General features: G+C 37.0%; 1 protein-coding gene across 2 annotated transcripts in view; it reads left to right on the top strand.

The window, feature by feature from the left end:
• The window catches only part of edil3.S (EGF like repeats and discoidin domains 3 S homeolog), a 311,320-nt gene that overhangs the window by 188,009 nt on the left and 95,411 nt on the right, over window positions 1-27,900 (top strand). For both annotated transcript variants that reach the window (XM_018244394.2, XM_018244395.2), the window contains one exon: window positions 19,407-19,588. In XM_018244394.2, coding sequence (XP_018099883.1) covers window positions 19,407-19,588 — 182 coding nt within the window. The remainder of the gene's footprint in view (window positions 1-19,406; window positions 19,589-27,900) is intronic.

Raw genomic sequence — 27,900 nt, forward strand, 5'->3', positions numbered from 1 at the left:
GTATGTGTCTATTACTAACACCTTCAGCACACAGGCAGCAGTAAAGACCAAGTGGCAGATCATTTCACTAATGTGCCCAAATATTATTGCGACGGCTACGCGTTTCTTTGTTTAAATGAGTTAAATGGTGTTAATGGTTCAAAGAATGTCGGGCTAAATGGTCGGCCCCCACACATTTTCACCTCACCAAATCTGGCCCTTGTTGAAAAAAGTTTGGACACCCCTGGACTATACAGTCATTCTCAACCTTTGTTTATTGCAGTTTGGTTCATTTATTGTACAGGGATCATTTTCAATTAAATCTCCAAAATTTGTAAATAGATCAGCACCTTTGGCAACAGAGAAGAGAAAAACAGAAACCAAAAATAGTGTATTATGTTTGGATTTTTAGACGGCCCCCGGTGTCAAAAAATCTCTTTATAAGGTGTACTTCTCCTTTAAATCTTCCACTGCTGTTAGTAGCATGCAAAAGAAATATCCCTTTATGCCCAGTTAATTGTATCCACCATTTGGATGCCTAGTTACAAGCCAAAATTAAGATATATTGCCCGTAGTATTAGCCGATCCTTCCTCTCCTTTTAGCTCAGTTCCACGGCTCCCAGTATAGAAATCTATAAATCCAAAATAGTATAACACCATTTATTAAAAATAATCTTTAAAAACACGTTTGCACTCACATTTGTTTTGAAGTCAAATCACACATAGACATCTGTGTTATACAGGCTATTGCAGCTTCTATGAAGGGGCCCTGCCGGCGTGTGTTGCTCCCTCGTGGCTCTCCCTGTGAGTCTGGTGTGATGTCACTTCCTGCCTTACGCATTTAGCATCAGATGGCTTCTTTAAAGGCCCCGGCATACTGCACTATTTTTGGTTTCTGGTTTTCTCTTCTCTGTTGCCATAGTCACTGATCTATTTACAAATTTTTGAGATTTTTTGATACAGTAGAGAGACTGTGAAGATCGGCAGGAGAAACATTTTTTTTCCTTGTTACTTTTTGTTTTGTATCATTTACAATTAGCCCGATAAAAATAAATAAAACGTTGCCGCCTTTGAGGCACGTCCAATCTGGAAGACTGTGTAAGGGCCAGAAGGCGCAGTTGGAGTGCGGACCAAGGAGGAGGCAGGTAACAACCAAAGTTCGTGGTAACAGAAGGATGAGGCAAGAGAATAGTCGAAGTCCAGGCATAAATTCAATCCAGGCAGCGAAGGGTCAATCCGAAATAACAGGCAAGGTTGGTACACAGGAATCAATCAATAATAAACACACCCAGGAATACACGAAGTAAGACCTATACTTGGGCAATATCTGTAGTGTCCAGAGAGCTTTATATAGGCCAGGTTTGGCGCCAAAGTTTGGGCGCAATGACGTCATGACGCTGGCGTCCTGACGCTGACGCTCTGACGCCGGCGCCCATTCCGTCGCCGGCGACCAATCGGTAGGCGGGAGGACGCAGGTGTCATAGTGCTGCGACCAGCAGGATCCACATGGAGGGCCAGGAGTCGCCATCTTGGACACCGTCGCCATCTTGGACGCCGTCGCCATCTTGGACGCCGTCGCCATCTTGGGAAGAAACCTCTATTTCCATTACAGACTGCAATTATTACAGGCCATTTTACCATGTTCTCTTTTATCAATAATAAGAGTACTCTCGAGTTTAGAGCATTTTTTGCAGAATACAGAGAAATGGCTGCCATTTATAAGAGAATGGTACTTTTCAGCTTGATAAATATGAGCTGCAGAGTATAACAACTCACCTTTAATAAATACACCCTTTAAAATGTCAGGACTTTGAATGTCCTGCTTGGTCTAATTATATAATACGCACTGAATGATCTTCTCTGGTGAGTTCTGCTAATGGCCCCTACCAACACAGTAATGTCTTGCAAGGATTGTTTCATTAACAATAGTTATAGTAGAAATAAACCAGCAGCATCTTACTGACAAGAATAAGCAATTATGAAAAGGCTACAGTGTGGAACACCATCATTGTTATAATCCCTGTTCATGTAGCAAGTCCTTATAAATGAACAGCACATTATTCAATATGAATAGCCAAACAACAAACCACACAGAATGACTTTACCATAGACTAGCCAAGGACACTAAAGCCATACCTATACACCTCTAATATGTTCTTGTTAACTATTTTCACTAACAAGAATAAAAAGCCTTGAGAGCCACTTAATAAAGACCCAATGAGAGGTGGTAAATAATAAACACATACATCCATTGCTATCCAAATGCACATAGAAAATGCATGCATACATAACTATCCCAAGCACATGGAAATCTGTGAGGAAAATGTAGGCTGCACATTGTTAAAGGGATCCTATCATTGGAAAACATGTTTTTTTCAAAACGCATCAGTTAATAGTGCTACTCCAGCAGAATTCTGCACTGAAATCCATTTCTCAAAAGAGCAAACAGATTTTTTTATATTCAATTTTGAAATCTGACATGGGGTTAGACATTTTGTCAATTTCCCAGCTGCCCCCAGTCATGTGACTTGTGCCTGCACTTTAGGAGAGAAATGCTTTCTGGCAGGTGGCTGTTTTTCCTTCTCAATGTAGGAGTCTCAGTGGGACATGGATTTTTACAATTAAGTGTTGTTCTTAGATCTACCGGGCAGCTGTTATCTTGTGTTAGGAAGCTGTTATCTGGTTAACTTCCCATTGTTCTTTTGTTTGGCTGCTTGGGGGGGTGGAAGGGAGTGGGTGATATCACTCCAACTTGCAGTACAGCAGTAAAGAGTGATTGAAGTTTATCAGAGCAGCTGGGGGCAGCTGGGAAATTGACAATATGTCTAGCCCCATGTCAGATTTCAAAATTGAATTTTAAAAAAAAATCTGTTTGCTCTTTTGAGAATTGGATTTCAGTGCAGAATTCTGCTGGAGCAGCACTATTAACTTATTCATTTTGAAAAAATTTTTTCCCATGACAGTATCGCTTTAAGAAGGTGATGAAATAATTGGATTGGACACCCAAATAAACTTGGAAATTAAAATGGCAAATATTTTCTGTATACATACAGTTTTTCACACAGTCCCTGCAGCAATGTTATGAAGAAATGTAACATATGTCCAAGCCTTTCTAAATAGATGGCATATATGGAACACCACTATTTTGAGCTTGAAAAAGGGGCAAAATGTAGTGTATATATGATCTCCATTGCTAGAGACTCCATTGCTAGAGACTGTACCTGCTTAATGAGATCATAGATGCAGTGATATGGTAATGTGAGCCAAAAAAGTCTCTTACTTTCCCTGAGATCCACACAATTGGCTAACCAACAAACTAATGGCGACAGCTATACCTCTTAGCAACATTGGCTACGTAGTTACAAGTGCAGTCCTTCAACTCCTATAGACTGTTGTTGACTATAGTAACAACCTTCTGCATTCATAACATGTGGTGGTGGACGTTGACTGTGAGCTTTTATTAAGTCCTTTATGATCATTTATAAAGAACTGATATATTCTGCACAAATGTAGTAACATAGTAAATGACATGAATTACACAAAATCACATAAATGTTACAAATTACATAGTGACCAATTTATTATTACAGCACAATTTAATGTGAAGAAAAATATATACTGAACTGTTGCAGATATGATTTATGTATTTATTAGAAATGAGCTAACTATAGATCTAAATTTGCACTTAAAATGTTATGTAGGCCATGAGATATGGGAATCCTTGCATTGCCCAACTGACAAGAATTTTGTTTAGCCTCTCACTTCCAACATGCAGTATAATAGGGACAACGCTCTAAATGCAAGCTATGTTTCTTCTACTGTTTATAATCCCTATTTTTCCAAATTTAAAGCACTACCCCTATCGCTATAATCACAAGTTTGTACACCCCAAACACCTATACAGGATAAAGACACTGGGGCACATTTATCAACATTTGTCCATAGGCAGTTACCTATAGCAACCAATCAGCTTTTTAAAGCCAGCTGCAAGTAGAACAATGAATGCAGCAATCTGATTGGTTGCTATGGGTTACTGCCCATGGGCAAATTTGCCCAGTGTTGATAAATGACCCATACTGTGACTTATTTAGTAAATATGGACAGTAATGCAATGCAATTTCTCAGGCATATTTTAAAATATCTGTGAGGGCTTCTTTTCATGTAGTTGATAACTATTTCTAGCTGTTAGCTAGTGCAATAAATCCACTTGTATGGATTTAATTAATCCTGCTACAGAAAATGTATTCAAAAGGTAGAAAAAAATCGTAAACTTAAAGCTATCTACACACCATATGAATCTCTTTTAGAAAAACAGCACATAATACTGAATGGAAAGAAAAAGCTTACACAGATAACGGAATATTCCTTCTAATACGCAAAATAAATTCGCACTAACGGGCTCACCTATATCCGCAAGTGCAGTTGCAGTCCCTACACTTCCCCAAAGTCAGTTGTGTGTAACACCAATACCATTAAAAGTACTTAAAAAGTGTGTCTCCTTGTACTTCTGTATAGTTGTGTGTGGTGCTGCTCAGTCCTATCTCCTTTCCTTTCCAAACTGAGCTCCACTGTGTCTATTGACATTCGGGAACCCTGGAGCTACCAGGCAGTAGCTCCAGGGTTCCCTTAGTGTCCTACATCAATTGGAGCAGTTTAGTTGCTCAGAAAGCATGGGCGCACGTCACTTGCAGCAAACATGGAAATTACGCAAGACTTTAAGTTGACTTAACTGCTCTCAATCTGTGATGAATCGGATGCATTGTGGTAGGTGGAGTCCCCTTTTCAACCATAAAGATACCGGAATGCTGTGGAATAAACATGATTTTTGCAAGTTGCTCACTGCACTTGTGGGCGTACATGTGCACTCAGGTCTTAGGCTAATTTTTTTTGCAAAATATGCATTTTCGACTAGGCTAGGCTCTGATAATATGTATGAACACATTGTGAGTATACTATAAGATAAATGTTTTAATTCTGCCTTTATTTAGTTCTCCTTTCCTCATGCGCTCTTTTTTCTCTAACAGTCTTCTCCATATGTAATAAAGGCATTATGTTTGCACAGGAGCAGTAACCTATGGCAACCAATAAGATGACCAGAGAGAGAGAGATGACCAGTAAATGCTTCCTGCTGATTGGTTGCTACGGGTTACTGCTCCTGGGAAAACATATTGTTTTTTTTATATTATATATAAGGTTCTATTTTGATAACTCACAGAATGAACTCACAGTTCACAGGTGTTCACATATGGAATATACTGGAAGGAAGTGAGATTTCTTTCTTTCTTTCTTTCTCGTTTTGGATCTTTTGTCATTGCTTTTTCTATGTTTGAGAAACTAAACTGTTTTCTAAAACATTTACATCATTTCAAAGCACCAGTAATGCCAAAAATTAAAATGGTTATTATGACCTAACATAAAGGGGCCCATTCACTAAGTGCGAGTGAAGGAATATAATAAAAAATACTTCGAATTTCGAAGTGTTTTCTTGGCTACTTCGACCATCGAATCGAATGATTCGAACTAAAAATCGTTCGACTATTCGATAGTCGAAGTACTGTCTCTTTAAGAAAATACTTCAACCCCCTAGTTCGCCACCTAAAAGCTACTGAAGTCAATGTTAGCCTATGGGGAAGGTCCCCCAATGGTATAATCCATTGATCGATGGATTAAAATGGATTAAAATCCTTTGAATCGTTCGATTCGAAGGATTTAATAGTTCGATCGAACGAATTGCGCAAAATCCTTCGACTTCGATGTTGAAGGATTTTAATTTGCCAGTCGGATATCGAGGGTTAATTAACCCTCGATATTCGACCCATAATACATCTGCCCCAAAATGTATTTATCTCCTGTACCTGTAAGAATTTATTCTTTGAAGTAGAGATTCTGCTATTTTCCTGGAACTTCACATTAAACATATTCATGAATCTTCTTCAAAAGCCCTATCAGGAAAAACCACTGGTATTGTCACATACAAATACCACAATATTTCTAGAAAAAGGTGCCTAATTTAATTTAAAAAATACAGACTGAGGGAACATTGTATTTGTTACAATTTCATCTGCTTTATTGTGGCATTTCCTTGAAGCAAGAAAGTTGCTTGTCTGGCCAATGAGCACATTCCTCGGTTTATTTTTTATTTAATATTAGAATACTAATGCAGGGGACTGATTAATGTATTCCCCATTTTTATTGCACTCTTGTAAAGTTTGGCCACTTAAGGGCCCCTTAGTTATGCTGGTGCTAGACTCCATTTTCTGGGTTAAAGCATGATCCTTTATTATCCCAGGTTTAGGCACTAGGTGACTATGGGTGACAATATTGTACTTATTACAGTTGAATACATATATATTTTCATGCTTTTTTGTATACTGTCCATGCTGTGATAGAAGAAATGGTCAGCATATGCCCAAGATTGACTGAATAACTTTGTTAATTAAATAACAGGGATGTGAATATAGTGAGACATATATATCTAGTGGCCCAAACAGGGGTCATTACATGAATTTAAGTAGGAATTACTAGATAATTCACACATATGAGCTTTCTATAGCCAGAAATAAAACTAAAATACTATAAAGTGACTATAATAAATGGTTTTGTTCCACTAACAATATTGCAGCTCCCACTCTAACAGAATGTATAAATGGCATGTGTAGATAAGGAATGTTCTATGGGATTAAACTATGGTCTCATATGTCACTGTCTGCTTAGGAAACAGAAAAGAAAGTCTACTTGTGTATATAGTATATATTTTTCTTTCTCTCGACATAAACTGATGCTACAGGAGGAATCCACTGGACCAACATTTTAGCCACAAGTGGCTTTTGCTTGCTAGAAGTCAGGATGCTGGGTATGTTTATAAGAAGAAGCCAAGCCCTATAAACTGGCAGAAGTACAACTTCCACTGCTGCTATAGAGACTCACAGTTTGGCCTGCTATACACATGAATAAATGGAGTTTTTACACAAAGAAAACAGCATTCCCAGAACAAGCCTGGGGATGACAGGAATAATGTTAGTTAATTAGCATTAGTATGCACTTAATATTTTCCTTCTGCTGATACCAGAGAATTTCTAATTTTAGTCAACAAAATACATTGCGGCACAAAGGGAAATTTCCATGTTTAATAATAAGCAAATAGATTTACATATAATTAGAAATTAGTAAGGTTTCATTATGTGCTCTTAACATGGAAAAAGCAACGGAAAGATCTATGGCACGCGATGGTTGGGTCATCATTTTGAGGAATGGCAATTATTATAAGCAAGTATCGGCATCTTATTTGAGATTTAGGGGCAGATTTATAAAGGGTCAAATTTCGAATTTGAAAAACCTCAGAATTCAAAAAGACCAACCAAAATTGAATCAAAGTTTTCTTTTGGCCGAATAGGTACGTTTTTGATCTAATAGGTCAGTCTGCAATCAAATTTGAATCGTATGGATCCAAAAAAAAAAATCTTAGATTTTTCAAAGTCCACCAATTGACTCCAAATGGGTTCTAAGAGGTCCCCCATAGGCTAAAACAACAATTTGGCAGGTTTTAGATGGTGAATGGTTGAAGTTGAATTTTTAAAGAAACAGTACATGATACATTTCAAATTTAGGCTATTCCGTAGTCGAAGTACACAAAAATTAGCTTGAAATTTGAATTTTTTTCAATTCATATTTTCACTTCGACCTTTGATTAATCTGCCCCTTAAAAAAAGAGGCTGATTAACACATTTTTATGGTCAAGGATAAAAATGTGGTTCATAAAAACAAAAATGTCAAAAATTTTTTTTTCCTCAGTCACTAGCTTATTTTAGAAAAAAAAGGGAAAGAATTTTCAAGGTCGCATTTTTTCACACAAAAAAACTTAAATCTTAAATGTTTTTATAAACTGGATAAATAAGTAAATACATTGTTAGAGACCATTTCCACTTGCCGGCTTTTATAAGCAAGGTTTTTTTTCTGGAATTTTATAGTTTTTTTTTTCTGCTTTTAATAAATTCTGATGGTTTGAGTATATAAACACAGAAAGTGCTACACAGCAAAGCTTTTTCACTGGTTGCAGTATCAGGTGAACACTGATCTCCATAAATTTTATCTCTGCTTTTGAGATGTTTTTTCTTACACTATAAAAACTATTATTCTGCCTGTAGGCATGTCTGTATATCCTACTGTAAATCCCTACACTGCAATCCCCATGTCATTTGTACAGCCTTTTTGTAACCTTCTTCCTATAACACTCTTGTGTTTTCATTAGATTAATCATTTATTAAATGCAATTACACGCAGTGCCTTAAATAGCAGTCTCTTATTTCACTATATCAGTTTGTATTTTCATTATTGATGGGTGAATCTGTGGCGTTTCACTTGCCAAATAATTTGCAAAATTCGTGTAACGTTGAAAAATTTGCGATCAATTTTGATGCCTAGTTTTTTGGACGCCGGTGAATTTTCGCAGCTGTTTTGTGAATTTATTCACTGGTGGCAAATCGAGGGAATTCTCAGCGAATTCGAGCCTGCCGAATACGTTTGCCCATCACTAATTTTCATATATATATTGTTTTCCTATATCACTGTAAAGGATCAGTAATATCAAAAAATTTAAGTTTTTTAAAGTAATAAGAATATACTGCAGTGTTTCCCTGCACTGGTAAAACTGGTGTGTTTGGTTCAGAAACACTACTATTGTTTATATAAATAAGCTGCTCTGTAGCAATGGGGGCAGCCATTCAAAGGAGAAAAGGCTCAGGTTACGGAGCAGATAAGCTCTGTAGAACTTAATGGTGTTATCTGTTATCCACTATTTAACCTGTGCCATATAGCCTTTTTTCAATTTCCGCCATTGCTACACAGCAGCCTGTTTATATAAACTATAGTGGAGTTTCTGAAGCAAACACATCAGTTTTATCACTGCAGAGCAACACTTTGGGGCAGATTTATCAATGGCCGAAGTGAAAATTCAAATTAAAAAAATTTCAATTTCGAGCTTTTTTTGTGTACTTCGACTAGGAAATAGTCCAAATAGATTTGAATTTGAAAAAAAAATTTTTTTTCATGTACTGTCTTTTAAAAATTCGACTTTGACCATTTGCCATCTAAAACCTGCCGAATTGCTGTTTTAGCCTATGGGGGACCTCCTAGAACCTTTTTGGAGTCAGTTGGTGGACTTTGAAAAATCTAATGTTTTTTTAGAAAAAAACGTCAAATCGAATTTGATCGAATACGATGCTACTTTGATTCCGACAATCTGAATTTGAATGAAAACAGCCTATTCACTCGAAAAAAACTTTGATTTTTTAATATATTTCTGTTGGTCTTTTTTACTTTTATTTGAAATTCAACCCTTGATAAATCTGCCCCTACATGATGTTTTCATTACTTTAAAACACTTGAATTTTTTGGTGTCACTGTTCCTTTAAGCAGAAACTGGGTCGTAAAATATGGAATGGTGCTGCCTGTACCAATTGTGCAACACTGATGTTTTGTAGTCTGTGTATTATGGCGCTTCTGATGTTTGATTGGTTCCCGATAATGAATGTGACAGTTTATTCCCAATGATTCCCAAGTTCTTTTAGTGTAACTTGAAAATGAATGTGTTAAATTCCTAGTTCAAGAAGTAGCATTCAACTGGAGTTGGTTTATAATGACTGCTTGTAGCAATACAATATTTCATCTGCGCTGTAATTATGGAAGGTTCCGCATGTAGTATTCACTATAGAAATTTATATATACATATATCATCATAAGGCTTCTGTTGATTGCTGGGGAGGGAGCAGTATAATTAAGTCATCATTCATTTTAGCTGCATATGTTGCTTTTGTATGCACTTAATCTTGGCATTGTATGATAATAGGCAGTGACTCTGAAGATGTTGTAGTCAAGATATAGCAGGCAAAGCTTTATGCAATTACGGGGGAATGTAATAAAAATCTCTAACGGAAAAACGATTCGCAATGCGAAAAGTTATGCCTTTGCGCGAACAAATTTTGCTTTGTGCGAATTTAATATAGCTTTTGCGAGGCCGGAAACTGTTTAGCGACCACTTCCAACAGTGAAAGACCGTTTGCGAATTTTATAGTTTGCACCAATGCGCAGTCAATGTAATAAAACTTCTTACTGAAAAATTCGTTATGTTTGCTCCAAAAGATTACGACACCTTCAAGCACTTCTTATGAGTGCGCAATTAAAATTCGCAATGCGCAATTAAAATTCGCAATGCAATAACAGTTTAAGGAACAATATTACATTGCGAGATGTGGATTTTTAGTCTTATTGGTGCGAATTGTTTTGCTTTTTGCGACTTTTATTACATTCCCCTGTTGGTGTTTTATTTTATATTTTTCATCAGACAGATTAGGGACCAATTTTTACATGTCTGGCTACAGTCTGCACGTAAATGAAAAACGTCAGATTTGATTTATTTACTAAACTCCGAATGCAAAAATCATGAAAAATTTGTTTTTGTTTTTTTTATAAAATCTGATTTTTAAAAAATCATGAATTTTTCAGAATTTAAAAAACCCTGAGGATGGAAAAGTCTGAATCTGAAAATCCGGCATCTCAGACCTGTCGAAGTTGCATAAAGTCAATGGGAGAAGTCCCAATGATTAATTGATCTAGGTATTAGAAAACACAGATTCAAAGTATAGGATACGTTATCTGGAAACCATTATATAGAAAGTTCTGATTCATGGGTAGGTCACCCCCCACAGAATGCATAATTAATCTAATAATTCAGAATTTTAAAACACATATGCTTTTCTCTATAATTATAGAAGAGTACCTTGTACTTGATCCCGACTAAGATATCATAAATCCTTATTGGTGGGGAAACAAGCCTATTGGTTTTATTTAATGGTTTAATGTTTTTAGCAGACTTGGGGGGTTATTTACTAAACCCCGAATGCAAAAATCACGAAAAATTTGTGATTTTTTTTTATAAAATCAGATTTTTAAAAAATCATGAATTTTTCGTAATTTATTAAACCCCGAGGATGGTAAAGTCTGAATCTGAAAATCCGGCATCTCAGAACTGTCGAAGTTGCATAAAGTCAATGGGAGAAGTCCCAATGATAAATTGATGTGCGCTGGGTTCCGTGCAATACCCAGAAAAATTTGTGAAAATCGGATGGAGAAATCCGAAAAAATTGCGAAATTATTTTTTATTTTAGAATTATTATTTTTTTTTATAACAATTTTTCAGGAAAATGTAATAATAAATAAGCATAAAAAACAGAGTAGATTTGATCAGAGTTTGTAGCAGAAAATATTGAGATTAATTTGGACTTTGATAAATAACCCCCAAATCTTGTTCTGTCCATGCTCATTGTTGAAAATTAAAGACCGAAATGTTTCATCCATGTAGTATAGACACAAGCACTTGGTGCTACAATCAGTTAGTACTTACGCTTACTTATGATGCAGTGTTGATATGCTACTTGCCCTAGTGCCAGATGCACCTTTGTTAGCATCAGTTACAGAGTGTAGCAAACTGCGATACACTCAAGACTCAAGGAATCCTGCCTAAGGAAATAAAGTCCAGATGTGCCTTTTCCTATAGACATTTCACCTGCTGCCTAATGAATCTAGTAAAGGGTATGCATGTAAAAAAACCATAAGCTCTGAAAAATCAACATTTATTGCTTGTCAATATACCAAAATTTTCAGTTTTTGTGTCTTGCGGTGGTAGGTCCCTTGTGTCTGAGTGCTATGAATCTGCTCAGCATTGTGTTCCATAGGATCCTGCAAACCCCTTCGGTGTACTACTTCTGCCTCCAGCATTATGCACAGTATATCAGTTATGTATGAAAATAAACTCAATATATGGTACTGTATGTCACTGGCAGAAACCCACAGACAACAGTATTCAGCAGAGACAGCAACAGAAAAATACTAGTACAGTACAATTTTATTATTACAGAGAAAAGGGAAATACTGTTTTAAAAAATAAATAAATAAATAAAATAAAAATTATTTGATTAAAATGGATTCTAAGGAAGGATGGGTTTCTGCATAATTAATTCAATACATATATAACTATATTTCCATCAGCATCTGCATCCCCTCACATTACAGTGATAATTACTAGACATACAGTGTAGGAGGATAGACACTTTATTAAAATTATGAATGCCCCTCGTTCTAGTTGAATCGATATGCGTTATGCTCAAACTGCTTATATGCAGGGTAAGCCTCTTTAATTTATTTCATTTATGGGGATTGGGCCACACAAGCGCCAGTTATAATTGATGACATCCTTAAGCACAGTGTATGACAGATATCATTTGTGGAATATACATGGCTCTTGTTTACTATATAGATAAAGGAGCTGTATCTGGAAACCCATTATCCAGGAAGCTCCAAAATATGTGAATGCCATTTTTCCATGGAGTCCATTACAAGCAAATAATAATCATTTTTAAAAGATTTATTTTTCTTTATAATAATAATAATAGTTATAATATGGTACATTACGTCTGTGATGGTTCTCATTCATCCAGGTCATGGGATATCTATAATAATAATTTGAATCAACTGGACTTGCTGTAGTTATTTACCCTTGAAGACTTTTCTCTAGTTATCCACCTGGATTTCTTAATTCACAATGACTTGTATAAAGATCTTTCTGGAGTTAAATACCCAGGAACCTTTTTCACGTAACTGGAAAAAGGACGAAGAATAACACCAAACAACCAGTAAAGTTGGAAAGCAGGACAAACAAAAGAACTTGGTCCTTCCATATGTAGCTTGGGTGTGTAACACCCTCTTGTGTGCACGCCTCCTCGATGCGACAGAGGGGAGAGCAGAGGGGGACTTTTACTATGAGCACCAGGCACTTCAAAGTTTTTTGGCAGGGGGGCCCGGCAAGTGCTTGTTATGCCACTGAGCTATACAAATGTATGGCACAGCACACAAGAGCCACCTCCTCTGTTCAGGACTCAGCTGTGCACCTAAAACTAAAGGAACAATTACACATGTTTGAAGACTGCCAAGTTCACATTCTAGACAGGGAAGATGACTGGTTCAAAGGAAGGGTCAAACAAGCCATATATGTGAAAACTGAAAAACAAAGTTTAAACAGAGGCGGGGAAATGTGACTATTTTCCACATACAATGCTGTTTTGGCACCTCCTCTTGGAAGGTTTAAAAACACCTCACAACTCCAATCGCACTAATAAAATCAACACCTTGCCTCTGTGATGTCTCTGAACCCATCCCCGTTATACTCAACAGATCATGCTGATTAAAGCGAGATTTCAGGGCATTTAACCTCCGAAAGATCATTGTACAAGTCCTTCTAATTTGAGAAAACCAGTCAGATGACTAATGAGGTGTCTACAAGAGAAAACAATACAGTTGATTTAATTCATTCCTATAGATATGAAACCTTGCACTTGATCCAAACAAAGCTACATGACTCCATACTAGTGGCAACACAATCATGTTGTGTTCATTTAATGTTAAAATGACTTTTAGCAGACTTAGGGGTAAATTTATCAAAGAGTGAAATTCCGCAGCTCTCAATTCATTTCTATGGGATTTTGAAAGGCGTATTTATCAATGGGTGAAAGTGAAAGTTCACCCTTTGATAAATACGCCTATAAAAATCCCATAGAAATGAATGGAGAGTGGCGGAATTACACTCTAGTGGCGGAACTTCACTATTAACTTCACTCTTTGATAAATATACCCCTTAAGGTCTGAAAGGAAAGATCCCTTATCCGGAGAACCCCTGGCCCAGAGCATTCTGGATAATAGATCCTATACCTGTATTTAGGTGTGTGTATATATATATATATATATATATATATATATACACACACACACACATTTGGATGTTGTTTTGCGGATCTCCTGATGGGTACTAATCTTCCACCCTGTCACTTTGGTTGGGCTATTCAGCTGCCCAGCCCTATGCACTCACTGGAAATACAGTATATTATGATTACATGACACAGTAGGTCTAAAATAAGCTTTCATACCATCATCTGCCTAAAGATAGCACTCACTCTGACATGTCGAGTGCTATTTTAGAGGCATCATTCGCAGCATTTTAGAGGCATTCTATGGAAGGGATACCTCTTTTAGAGCACCATGCAGAAAGCAGGCTGGATTTGGGCCCGTATGCTTGCACAGAGTGCTTATTTGTAGCTTGCTTGTATAACTTGGCTGCAGCTACTCTCCTGGGATCTGAGGTCAGCAGTGATATGAGAACAGTCCCAATGGAACCAAAACAATTGGGACAGTTTGTTACAATGAAAAGGCTGGGGCTACAACAGATGCAATGACTGGAGAAAACAAAGTACAGAACACCTAGTTCTTAGTGTTGCAAAAGTGATGTTCTTAGCAAACGTTCCCTTATTTATTTTAGGCACCCCATAAATCTAATTTTAAACCTTTAAATAGTGTTGAAATTGCATATTTACAGTACTGCATGCTCAGCCTCTTTTGCAAATAGCATTGAAGACTAGTGATGGGCGAATTTGCGCCGTTTCGCTTCGCCGAAAAATTCGCGAATTTCGCGCGAAATTCGCGAAACGGCGAAAAATTCGCGAAACGGCGCCAGCGTCTCGTTTTTGACGCCGGCGCCCGTTTTTTCGACGCCGGCGTCCGTTTTTCGGAAAAAATTTTTTTGACGCCGGCGAATTTTTTCGGCGAATTTTCGCGGGCGTTTCGCGAATTTATTCGCTGGACGTGAATCGCGCAAATTCGCCGCGAATTCGCGCCTGGCGAATAAATTCGCCCATCACTATTGAAGACGATGGTGGAAACAGCAGGGAAATAGGGAGCAGGTGGGGTAGAATGAAACTCTTTGCTTCCGCCTGGTCACAATATAGCCAGTAATGTATCTCCAAGGAAGCTCAAGTCAGATATGAATAAATGATAAAACCATTATCAAGTGCATTAAAGAAATCCAATGTGCTTTTTATTTTCTTGCCTTCATTTTTAAAACTCTAGAGTTTCTACTTTGTCTAAAAAAATATCAGCCTTTGGGAATAACTTTTCAACAATATTTTTGTGTGATATTTCTTTCCTTTTCCATTTATTTATGATAAGCTGCATTAGGCTTTATCCTGGGAACAAAACTATGTAATCTCATTCTTTCTAATATAATCTTTATTCACAGTAGAATAGGTCTTAACTGTTGCCTTATTTATTGATGTATCAACCAACGTTTAGCAAAAGAACAAATATATTTTACTGGTGAATGCGTTTAGTTTCAATTCTTCATTCATTATTCATTGTACATGATGTAAGGGATAATATTTCCCCAGCCATATATTGCACGGATAGAAGAAGGCACAAAGGAGAGGCGTAATGTATAATTAGGGGATATGGAGTAACTTCCCACTTGTGATATAAAAAAACTATTCATTAAGTCAACCAATCATTTGCAAGGTTATTTTGCACACCGTTTTATGCAAATATCTATCACTTATGTAATGATTAGTGACACCTATGCGTGCTGCTTTTTTTAATTTTCCTACTGGAAAATTTAGGGGCCTATTTACTGACATTCCAATTTCTTTTTTTCCATGAATCTCTAAAAAAAATGCATGGCTTTTTCCTGTTTTTCTTTAAAACTCAAAAAATTCAACATTTATTAAGTGTAAAAACAACGAAAAAGTCGCAAAACGGTGCCCAGTAAAATCTGTCAAGGTCCCATAGAAGTCAGTCTGGGCAGAGATTATCCTATTAGACCATTTGTAATAATTTGGACTTTTAGAGGTTTTCGGATTTTTTTTTTAACTAGTAATTATCCAAATAAATAGAATTTTTAGAAGTTTTCATATTTTAGCACATTGTTCAGCATATCATTCATGGCATTCATGGTTTTAGAGAAATAGGGGGTTATGTAATAAAAGGCACTGAGTTTACCCAAGAGCAGTAGCCCATAGCAACCAACTAGCAGGCAGCATTAATTGGTCACCTGTTTAAAAGCAAACATCTTATTGGTTGCTATTGGTTACTGCTCCTGGGCCAGCTTAGTGCCTTTTATTACATATGGGGATCGAGTTTAATCGTGGTTTCAAAAACCTGTAAAATCACTATTGAATTTTAAAGGAGAACTAACCCCCCGTTCCAAACCCCCCTAGACTTTTTGGCATTGCCCCCTCTCCCTGCAATGTGCATTATTTAAAAATATCTTCAGGTCTCAATGCTGACTCCTGACCATCTGGATACCTTGCCCAACTACACATGCACCAGCAGGCTTCATGTTAACTAATGCGCATTTCAGGGAGAGGGGAGGGGGCAATTCCTGAAACTTAAGGGGGGGCCTTTGGTAGTGGGGAGTTAGTTCTCCTTTAATAAATAAGCCTCCATGTGTCCTCTTTAGAATGTGATGCCATTAACAGTAAGATTTAAAGCCTGCACCAAAATGTAGTTGATGTCCGTCTCCTAATTCAGGTGGTCAGCAACTTTTTTCACCCAAAATACATTGGTATGTGGGTGTTTTTTTTGCTGCAACTTTTTCCATGCAGAATACATCGCATCAACATTATTGGGACGCCCATTGACTTTAACGGTGGTGTAAAAATTGACGCGGTCGACAGAATTGACTCGGGCATCAAGATTTACATTTCGCTAATTATTTGCTGTTTCAAATTTTTCGACGAAGCGAAACAAGACAAATTTGCCCATCACTATTTAACAAAAATAAATTATGAATTAATGCTTACAGTGCATACTTGTGATGGATATGTGTCTTTTTTCAACCTAACTTACTATGTAACAATGTTTTACCACATTACTAGGTTTTTACTCAAGGTGCTTTTTAACTGGTTTCCTAGAATAATAATATAGTATTACATTGTCTGTATCTATGTATTCTGCATTCTTAATTTCTTTTTTACTTTATACACTAGTTTAATACATACAACTTCATGCTTCAAGAAATAAGGATTTATTTTTTATATTAAGTATGATTTAAGTGAAGGATTGCATTTGGATTCCTGTATGTTGCAATATGGCATCCGAATATGACACATTAACTGCTTACCTGACTTGCAATTAGAACTTTCTCATTCCTGACTATGAATCTGAATATGTACTGTATTTAAAAATGTATATTTGTAGTGGATGAAGCAGACTCCCCTTAAAGACAAGTAAGCATACCCCACTCCAGGCTAATCCTGTGCTGCGCACGTCATTTCAACATGCCGATATATCAACTCTTGAAATACAGGCAGTTCACAAGTAATGATTGGTTCCTAAAGCTGAAATATTATAGCTGGCCCATTATTCTAGTTGTTTTCTTTCATTTTGATTTTCTTTACTAATCATCTGCTCCCTGAGAATTATCCATTTAATCTTACGAATAAACAGATTTACTATTATTTTGTTGATTCTTTGTAGACTTTTTTTCTTTCCTTTAAAAAATGATCCTCTGTGAAGTAGACTTTATGAAATACTGCAGTTCTAAGATTTTTGTATTTCAGACCTCACACTTATTATTACCTGTTTTGGGTTATTCCATCCTTAATCATAGGCATGGGTGGAAGCTCCCAAAATGGGTTAAGTGTTGAATACTGCATGTTTTTTAACTTGCAAGAAATAAAGAAGAAAGCTTTTTTGTTGTGGTGCTCCATTATCTATTTTCTCTGCTTGTAATATGGCCTGGGAAGCTAAGGGATTGCTACAGACTCTGCCAGTTGCAGTGTAATGATTAGCCGTGAGTCGGTGCTTTTTATTTTTTCATATATTGAACATAAATGCTAGAAAAGATGTATGCTAAATCAGTTTGTCTTTATTTGTAAAATGACAAACTCTGCTTGTATTTTTAAAGGAACAGTAACACTAAAAAATGTAAAGTTTTAAACTAATGAAAATGTAATATACTGTTGTGCTGCACTGGTATAAATGATATCTTTGGTTCAGAAACACTGCATTAAAAGTAATGGCAATATAATAATCGAAAAAAAATTGAGGCCCATAGACTTTAATAGGTGTCGGTGACATATCGCCAGCAGAGAATTTTTGATGAAACTAAACGGGTCAAATTCGCCCAAGTCCATTACTCAGTATGCCCTGGTAATAAGTTATAAAGACTGGCAAAGTCACCTGTTCAATTTCCGATGCCAACCCGTTCAACCACTTGGAGATCCCTCCCGTAAAGTGGTTAGGTAAATGCACACACATGAAATATACCGGTAACACGGTGCTGGTGAAACTGCCTATCACGTTAACTATACTGTGCCTCAGGTACAACTAAGCAGATGCAAATAACGCTGACCCTCGGGTCTCCAACCCCTTCACCCACAGCGAGTCCCCTCCCGATCTGTAAAGAGATTGCCTCCCCTTATTTTGACTCCCTCTCTGACATCCTGCCTAACCATCAACTAATAGTGTGACTAATCCTTGCTATTGCCCTGCCTTTTGCTGTGCTGGCCTGCTGGAAGTTGTCAACAAAGACAGATGTATCTCCTTATTGAGTGTTTTGGGTAGTATCACGGATTTCCTCCCATCAGAGAGGTGTAAGCAACAAATAGAAGATTTGATGATGATTATTATTGTAGGGATCTGCTAGGCTCCTATAGCTTTAAATCCCCACCCTTACTTATTTCCTAGTTACTAGGCAAAAGTCCCTGTATCTAGTTTAAGTATTTCACTAACAGTTATTGACCAGTTCCTGACACACATCCATATAGTGTTGGAAAGGAGTGGCCTCTTCCTCTTTGGCTGCTGGTGTCCTTGCTGGTGTCCTATCCAACTGGTTGTGCTCATTGAGCCTGGATACACCAAAGCCCAGTAAAGCCACCGCCCTAAAGGGACCTGTACCTTTAGAGATTAAGTTGGGAACCAGGAAATCCTGTGAATGAGGTTAGCAAGCACAGGTTATACTTTTAATAGACTCTCTAGGAGAGTAAGATAGACAGATTATATAGAAAGAGCAGTTGTGTGCTCCATCAAGGATAATAGCAGGGAGTAGCTTCCCACAAGGCTTCCTTGTATGCCTTTAATGAAGGGACCACAGCGGATAGGGTGTTAGGCTAGAATTCTTCTCCCTAACCACTCCACTGGATGGGATCCGGACACTTATAGGTGTGACATGGGAGTGACATCTGTGATTGCTGTATCATCCTCCTCTATCTACCCTCCTCTGTGACTTGTTACACCTGCATTGCCTCATACCTGAGTAAACCTGTGGTCAATATTGTTGCTCTTGTAAATAAATCCATGTTATTTCACCAAAGAACCTCCTGGTGTCCAATTTATCTATTTTTGCATACAATAGCCTGTGTGGTTTAGTTCTACTACCCCTTAAAGGAAGCTTCCACTTGGCGAAGGCCCTGACCCTGTTGTGTAAGTTGCAGTGTAACCCATGCTCATACCAATAGCTGGACACTTTAACCATTTGTGTTATGGATAGCCCAGAATAGCGTGACATTATTATTATAGGGATTGAACTAATATTCACTTATCATTATTTCTAGGATGTTCTGGACCTCTTGGTATGGAAGGTGGAATTATATCAAACCAACAGATAACAGCATCCTCAACTCATCGAGCTCTATTTGGGCTACAAAAATGGTACCCATATTTTGCACGACTAAACAAAAAAGGTCTTGTGAATGCTTGGACTTCAGCAGAAAATGATCGCTGGCCCTGGATCCAGGTAGATTATTTGTCTAAATCATGTCATCGATGTATTTCACTGCATTCATTGCAATGATATCTTCTATTTCCTACGTAAAATATTTTGTATTTTTGGGGAAGCTGTAGTAACAGTTGGAATAAGACTGTTTCTGCATATTACTTATTTACAGTAAAGTACTTACAAGATATGAAAATCTGAGATGTAATACAGTGCAGGTTTTGTCACTTAAAATCTAATTTCTGAATTGTATCTTGTAAATGAATTTCCAAATATTGGGCTTGTCAGTCTTCCATTAGAAGGAAATTTACAAGTGCATTGGCAAACACGTAATATCAGTTTCTGATGTCTATTTCTGTTACAAAAATAACTAAATAATGCAGAAACAATTTAAAAATTTGAAGTTTACTTTATTAAAAGGTTAATAAATCTGCTGAAACTTAAATTGCTAGGAAAATGCCAAAAAAAAAAAGATTTTCATGTAAATCTCACCCTTAGCCAACTAATGAAGACATGGTAATGTACCTCTTTGTGTGATATTTCATACACTCTACCTTTGTATTTTTAGTTTCTGATGATCTGTGAGTGGATTCACATTTGTTTTGTGGGACTGTAGTATCGGATAGTGAGTTAGACTTTTCCGTTATAACAGAATTCGTGACTTCTCTCTGGCAGTTGACGAACTAAGACTATTATGTCATATTGAATGTTTGTTCTTTAACTTGAACTCTCAATGTTCCGTATTCAGCAAAGATAGTGGATTGTTTTAGTACAGGAAGCAAATATGTCATTTTCACTGTTCCACCAATACCTCAAATATAGGAAATGTCAGAGAGGAGTAAAATATTTATGACAATGCAGGTAAAAAAAAGTTCAGTATGTCCGTACAAATCAGCTGTAAGGGTATTTTATATTTTGCTTAAGGAGGATCACCCATTTATGTAAGTGTCCAGTAGCTGCTTTATGCACTTTTTTCAGTTTCACAGACCAGTTATAAGCATTTTCCCTCATTTTTCCTAATTTTTTCTGCAGAATGTGCATTGTTTGAAATAGCTTTTAGGTAGCTCTACTGAAGGAAAGAATGAACTGAATAGAGAAACAATATATCCAAGCCACTGGTTTAATACATGCCCATTAAGTTTCAACCATTACCATATTTTCTTTCAAACTTATGATAGATGGGCTAGATTAACAGGCTGTAAGGAAAATAACTAACCCTGGTGGTCTAGTGGTGCAGCGGGGACGCCCGCCGTGCCGCTCCTCTTCTCATGCGCCGGGCTTTTCTTAGTGAGCGTGCGGCGCGCACCTCCAGGTTTAGTAGGCGCAAAGTGACCTTCCTGCTGTTTCTCATTGCCCGTGATAGGATTTTCTATATCTGTCTGAACCTGTTTTTGATTCCTGTTGTGACCCCTGCCTGGCTTTTGACAATTCTGACTTCTGGATCCTGCCTGAATACCGACTACCTTTTCTGATTAACCCTCTGATTGACTTCCTGGTTTGACCCTTGCCTGTCTGACTATGTTTATTCTCTGCCTGCCTCGACCCAACCTGATCTGACTACTCTATTGCCTAATGCCTTGTACTACGACCTTTTGTCCTAAGAATTTGCTGTACAGTCATGCCCCTCTGCCTATCCAGAACTCTCATCTTGCACCTCTCGTTAAGTCCAGGTGGCATCAAAGTAAGCCGAGGGCTCCGCTCGAGGCCCAAAGGCGGTCACACTACTGGTGAAGCACGAGCCGAGACCAGGGTGCCTGGTGTTTGTTCTGGTGTTGGGTGCCGACCGTGACACAGGCCCATTAGCTAACAATTTGAATTTTTTTCCCAGAATCTCAAAAAAATTGTGGTTTTTCAATATTTCTAAGAAGATTTATTAAGGGGCAGATTTATCAAGGGTCGAATTTCGAAGTGATTATTATTAAAGGCACAAATTTCTCGAAAATTTGCCGGCATCAAAGTTTTTTGATGCCAATGATAATTCCGACGCCGGCGTCAATTTAGACGCCAACGACAATTAAAAGCGCACCCATTGACTTTAATGCGTGTCAATTGACACCAGAAAATTGCCGCCGGCGTCAAAATTCACGTTTTGTGAACTTTTGCTGTTTATTGAATTACGCGGGAAAATTCGCAAATTTTTCAGCGAAGCAAAATGGGACAAATTCACCTATCACTATATTTCATGTATTACGTCTTGTGGATGGACAAATAATGTACATTTGGTACTGTATATACCTGGTCAAAGTTGATTAGAAGTATGCAAATACTGAGGAAATAGTGTAATTGTGCTGGATTTCAGAGAACTTTCCAAGGTATACTATTACTATGATGATAAAAAAATCTAGTAAAGGAAACATAAAGGGTTCTCATCTTTTTAAGATATATAGTTTTCTTACAGTTTTCATGCAGCCAACCAAATAATCTCAATGGTAGACTAGAGCATTTCATTTTTGATATCGAATGCATACTCAGGGCAGCTCTCATACTTATAATTTAAGCTCTTTGTTCAAATCTCAGATTTTTCAAAAATAAAGCAGCACAGCTAAAGCACTTGAGGATTAAACTACATAAATCCTCTTACCAACCAACCATTTCACATAATGAGTAGTATATACAGTAGTAGGAAATTTTGATTAAGTACACATTGATCAATATCTATCTTAATTGCTGGAACATGGGAACAAAATTGAAACATTGCCCATAGTCTGCTATAAGATTCAATCAGCATCAACCTTTCCACAATTGTATCTATAGCTTAGCTCTGAATTAAGTTGAAAAAATTCTTTAGTAATTAAAATAAGTTTTCAACAGCAACCATTATGCAACCATTAGGGGAAAATGCTGGTTATTCAAATTTGCATGAATATGATGCTCGTCCTTGAAAAAAGTATTTTGTTATTTTGTAAATAATTTGTAATTAGAAATTGAATTTTGTCAGTACAAAGTAAATACACATTGCTATGAAATGCATTCTATTACACATTCTGTTACAGATTTATTTTTTGTAATATACAAGAATGCTTAGGTTTCCAGGATTAAATGTGTGATTTCACAATAATCCTTGTTCACAAGATTTATTTTGTGAATACAAACTTATTTTAGGCTCATACATTTTCTTTGTGGCCAAATTCATATTGTGATTAGGAAATGGTGTTTTCAAAAAAGTTTAGTTATCAGAAAACACAATGGACATATTTTAGATTTATAATAAATTTTGTTATAAAATACATTCTATACAAATCGCACCAACAAACACATATAGATTCATATATACACTAGTCAATGCCACACACAAAATATATAAATGTCACTTTTCTTTCCTGTTCTGTTTAAAATAAAACAATAATTATTCTTCCCCCATTTTAAATTAATGTACATGACAAGAGACACTCTGTGATCATTTGTGGATAGAAATCATAAAAAATGGCAACAAACTGGTAACTTTAAGAGCTTGAAACATTATTTGATGAAGTCCTGTATTCATTTAATCAGAGCAATATACCTAATTATCTATTATATATATATGTAGATACTTTTACAATTAGGCAATGTTCAAACATGTTGCTGTTGTTCTGATTAATTGGCTTCGTTATTAATTATATATGGTATTAAAAATAGAAAGGTTAGTGAAACTCTCATGGCTGTGCTAGACCTGAATAAATTATTTCTAATGCACCGTCTGTCACTGCACAATGTTTGAGAGCCATTTCAAGGAATATTTACCAAAAATAGTGAGAGAATGTTTGCCAGAACATTTGCAAACTATTCATATTTGTTAAATGTTGGATAGCCCTTTTGCTCTGTACATTCATTTTAAACAGAGCCTACCACCTCAAAATTGTTTTCTCCACCAGGGGGACAGGCTAACAGATCCCACTCACAATTGGGGGGTGAACAATAGTAATTATTTATCTAAAGTCTCTTCAAAACCACTCTGGCACCTGCACTACACATGTGTGTGATGTAGGATGTGTTGATGAGTCTATAGATACTATGGGGCAAATTTATTAAAGCGTGAAACGGCTAACGCTAGTGCAAATTCGCCAGCGTGACGTCATTTAGTTATTTTGCTGAATTACTAACGGGTCCTGGCATAAATTCGCTAGCAAAGTGGACCTACTCTAGCGCTACTTTGCACCCTTACGCCAGGCGAAGTTGCGATATGGCGAAGGGACGTAACTACGCTAATTCACTAACTTCCGCATTTTACTGAACATTACCTCTTACGCCAGACTTTTCTTCGCCAGGTCAGACCAGGCGAAGTTCAATACAATAGATAGGAGTTTGTCCAAAAATAGTTAAAAATTTTTCTAAGTCCCAAAAAACGCTGGCGTCTTTTACTTTTTTAAGGGGGATAGTATGAAAAATAGCATCAATTTTCATGAGGGTACCCTCCTTCCCCCCTACATTTCCTAACATATGGCAACTCAACGAAACAGTGGGCACATGTGTAGGGCAATAGAACACCTTTATTTTATTCTTTAAAGGTTCCCTGGGCTTGTGTAGTGTAATGTAGTTGCTGCAGCATATAAGTCCCTTATATTTTAACTTTGCGCTGTATGCAAATTAGGCATCGCTAGCGTAACTGAGCTTTGCCTGATGAAGTAACGGTAGCAAACTACCGTTCGTCTCCATGAACGCAACTTCGCATTTTAGTGAATTTGCGTAGCTCTGGCGAAACTACCCCTGGCGAAGTGCAGTGAAGCTGTTGCAACTTCGGAACTTAGTGAATTTGCCCCTATGTTGTATGCATGCCCACAATGTAGGAGCTGGAGCACTCACTCTTTTTTTTTTTTTTTGTGTCCCAACATGGCTGCCAGTACCAGGTGCTCCCTGCTGGTGTGGAGGCCAGAAAACTTGCTTATGAGGAGGAGTGTCTCAAAAAATTATATTGTTTTATCTCCAGTGTTAGCTATAATTTGGGGGGGAAAAGTGCACTTTACTTCCGAAAAGAATATTTACCTAGTTTTTTTTTTTTTTACTGCCTACTTCCATTGTGATGAATTCCGAGACTTGATATCTGCTTCCAAGAAGATCTGTGCCCCAGCAACTATGAAGAGAAGAGTCCTATAAGCCATCATATTACAATAAAGCAAATTGAGGGCGAGTCTTGTCAGAGTATCAAGGGTCTATTTCTGTATGTGGAATTAGGTGTGTGTGTGTACAGCAAATTACATTTATATTTCTGTAAGTTCAGATACTGCATTTTTTTTAATTAGGCTCAGCTAAATAAGCTCATGTCAAAAAGGGAGGTATACTTACCCTTTAGAGGTCCAGGGGTACAAGACTCATTTTCTTATGCTGCATCCTAAAATGAGTTCTGTATTAGGATTTTTTTAGCTTTTGTTGAAACCGTAGTTTGTTTAACATGCCAATTCTAGTGAAGATGATCATGTTTAACCTTTTACCTGATTTGCCATAGCGCCCACCTACAGTATTAGACCAATGCTTCTACAAAATCAGGGTCAGTTCCTATTTTTCCTATTGGCTATATGCACAGTACTTTTTGCACAAGATGCTTCAGACCAATGTCATATCTCCTTTCCCTTAGAGAATTTGAAATGACTAATAAACTCCTGAATCAGCAGAAATCTCAGCACAAACACAGCTGCTTTACTACTGCTGCAGGCAAAATGGGTTGCAGCATTTAAATCATATCTACTGAAACACAGGCATATTGCTGAATATTACCATTGTTCTGTATTCATGCAAACAGGACAATAATGAATATTTCCAGCTGAAACTGGTGCCCCTTTCTCCAGTTGTAAACTGACTCAATACCTCATTATAAAGAAATTGATGGAACATTTGACTGCAAATTTAACTTTAACTCACATTGGCAAAGTGTATTTGAGTAATTTTGTTTAGAGTCTAAACTGTTTAAAAGAAATAGCATATACATGCTTGAGTGTTGATTCTAAGCAGATCTGATACAAAAGTACAACAGGAATAATTTTTATGCAGCCCTAAAAGTGTCTGATTTTCAGTAGTTGCAAAGCAAAACTTTTTTGGTTCAATAAAAGGTGTTGTTGAGGTGGGTAAGAAAAGATGTGTTTTTAAGGCTTTCAAGTTAGCTGGGACAGCCAAATCATTTATAAGGTACAATGAGGCAAATAAATCATGCAAAAAAGCATTAATCGATATGGAAAAGGATATTGCAGCAAGCAGTAAAAATAATCCAAAATTATTTTTTAAATATGTAAATAGTAAAAAATTGGAAGGGGTGGGGCCCTTAATATCAGAGTGGGGTCAGCTGGTTGATAAGAACAAAAAAAGCTGAGATTCTGAACTCATATTTTTCATCTGTCTACACAAATGAGGAACCAGTTAATGAAGGTTTCCTTCTTAATTGTCCCAATTCTAGTAATACAACTAATGATGCATGGTTTACACATGAGGAAATTCAAAAGAGACTAGAACATGTTAAGATAAACAAAGGTCCGGGCCGGATGGTATCCATCCCAGGGTACTTAGCAAACTTAGCTCTGTGATTGTCAAACCTCCAAATTAATTTTTTCAGGATTCATTAAAGTTTGGCATGGTGCAGAGAGACTGGTGAATTGCTAATGTGGTGCCGCTATTCAAAAACGAATCCCGTTCTCAGAATAAAAAACTATAAACCATTTAGTCTGACGTCAGTGGTAGGAAAGCTTTTCGAAGCTTTGTTGTAATAAAGGATGACATACTGTACTTCATAGCAAATCATAATACTATGAGTTTGTACCTGCATGGTTTTATGTATAATAGATCTTGCCAGACTAACTTAATTTCTTTTTATGAGAAGGTGAGCAGGGATCTGGATTCTGGGATGGCAGTGGATGTGATTTACTTAGACTTTGCTAAAGCATTCCCTATAGTGCCACACAGAAGGTTACTGGTTAAATTAAGGAATGTTGGCCTGGAACATAGTATTTGTACCTGGATAGAGAACTGGCTAAAAGATAGACTACAAAGACTGGTGGTAAATGGAACATTTTCTAATTGGACCAGTGTTGTTAGTGGAGTACCACAGGGCTCTGTACTAGGTCCCTTGCTTTTCAACTTGTTTATTAATGACCTGGAGGTGGGCATTGAAAGTACTGTTTCTATTTTTGCAGATGATACTAAATTGTGCAGAACTATAGGTTCCATGCAGGATGCTGCCACTTTGCAGAGTGATTTGTCTAAGTTGGGAAACTGGGCAGCAAACTGGAAAATGAGGTTCAATGTTGATGAATGCAAGGTTATGCAAAAATAATTTAAATGCAAGTTATACACTAAATGGCAGTGTGTTGGGAGTTTCCTTAAAGGGGTTGTTCAACTTTGAGTGGACTTTTAGTATGATGCAGAGAGCAACATTCTGAGATAATTTGTAACTGGTTTTCATTTTTTATTATTTGTGGTTTCTGAGTTATTTTGTTTTTTATTCAGCAGCTCTCCAGTTTGCAATTTCAGCAATCTGGTTACTAGGGTTAAAATTACCTTAGCAACCATGCTCTGATTTGAATAAGAGACTGGAATATGAATAGGCGAGGCCTGAATAGAAAGACAAGTGATACAAATTAGCAATAACAATACATTTGTTGCCTTACTATGCATCTGTTTTTAGATGGGGTCAATGACCCCCTTTTGAAAGCTGGGAAGAGTCAGAAGAAGAAGGCAAATAATTAAAAAACAATATCAAATAAATAATGAAGACCAGTTGAAAAGTTGCTTAGAATTGGCCATTCTATAACATACTAAAAGTTAAATTAAAAGTCAACCACCCCTTTAACTGAGAAGGATCTAGGGGTTCTTGTAGATAACAAGTTGTCTTATTCTGGGCAGTGTCATTCTGTGGCTACTAAAGCAAATAAAGTTCTGTCTTGCATAAAAAAGGGCATTAACTCAAGGGATGAAAACATAATTATGCCTCTTTATAGGTCCCTGGTGAGGCCTCATCTGGAGTATGCAGTTCAGTTTTGGACTCCAGTCTTTAAAGGCGTTGTTCACCTTTCAAACACTTTTTTCAGTTCAGTTGTTTTCAGATTGTTCTGTCTGGCAGCTCAGTAATTCAGGTGCAGAAAGTCTTGAATGATTGCTGATAAAACACTTATAAACTGTTTTCCTGTATGCCAGTATCTTTTTTTGCCTGAAGACCCGGTGTCCCTGTATTTATGCTCCTGATCCTACACTAGCCTGCCTACCATAGCTAATTTCCCCCAAAAATTGCATGTACGGGCAATCAGTTTGTCACAATATGTGCACTGGGGTTCATTTAGAGGAGTTAAACTTAATGGACTTTTTCCACTCAAATTAACTATGTTACTATGTATATTATTAGCTACTAGCAATATTGTGCCCTAAAAATATAG

The sequence above is a fragment of the Xenopus laevis genome, chromosome 1S (assembly GCF_017654675.1).
Source record: "Xenopus laevis strain J_2021 chromosome 1S, Xenopus_laevis_v10.1, whole genome shotgun sequence".
NCBI lineage: Eukaryota > Metazoa > Chordata > Amphibia > Anura > Pipidae > Xenopus > Xenopus laevis.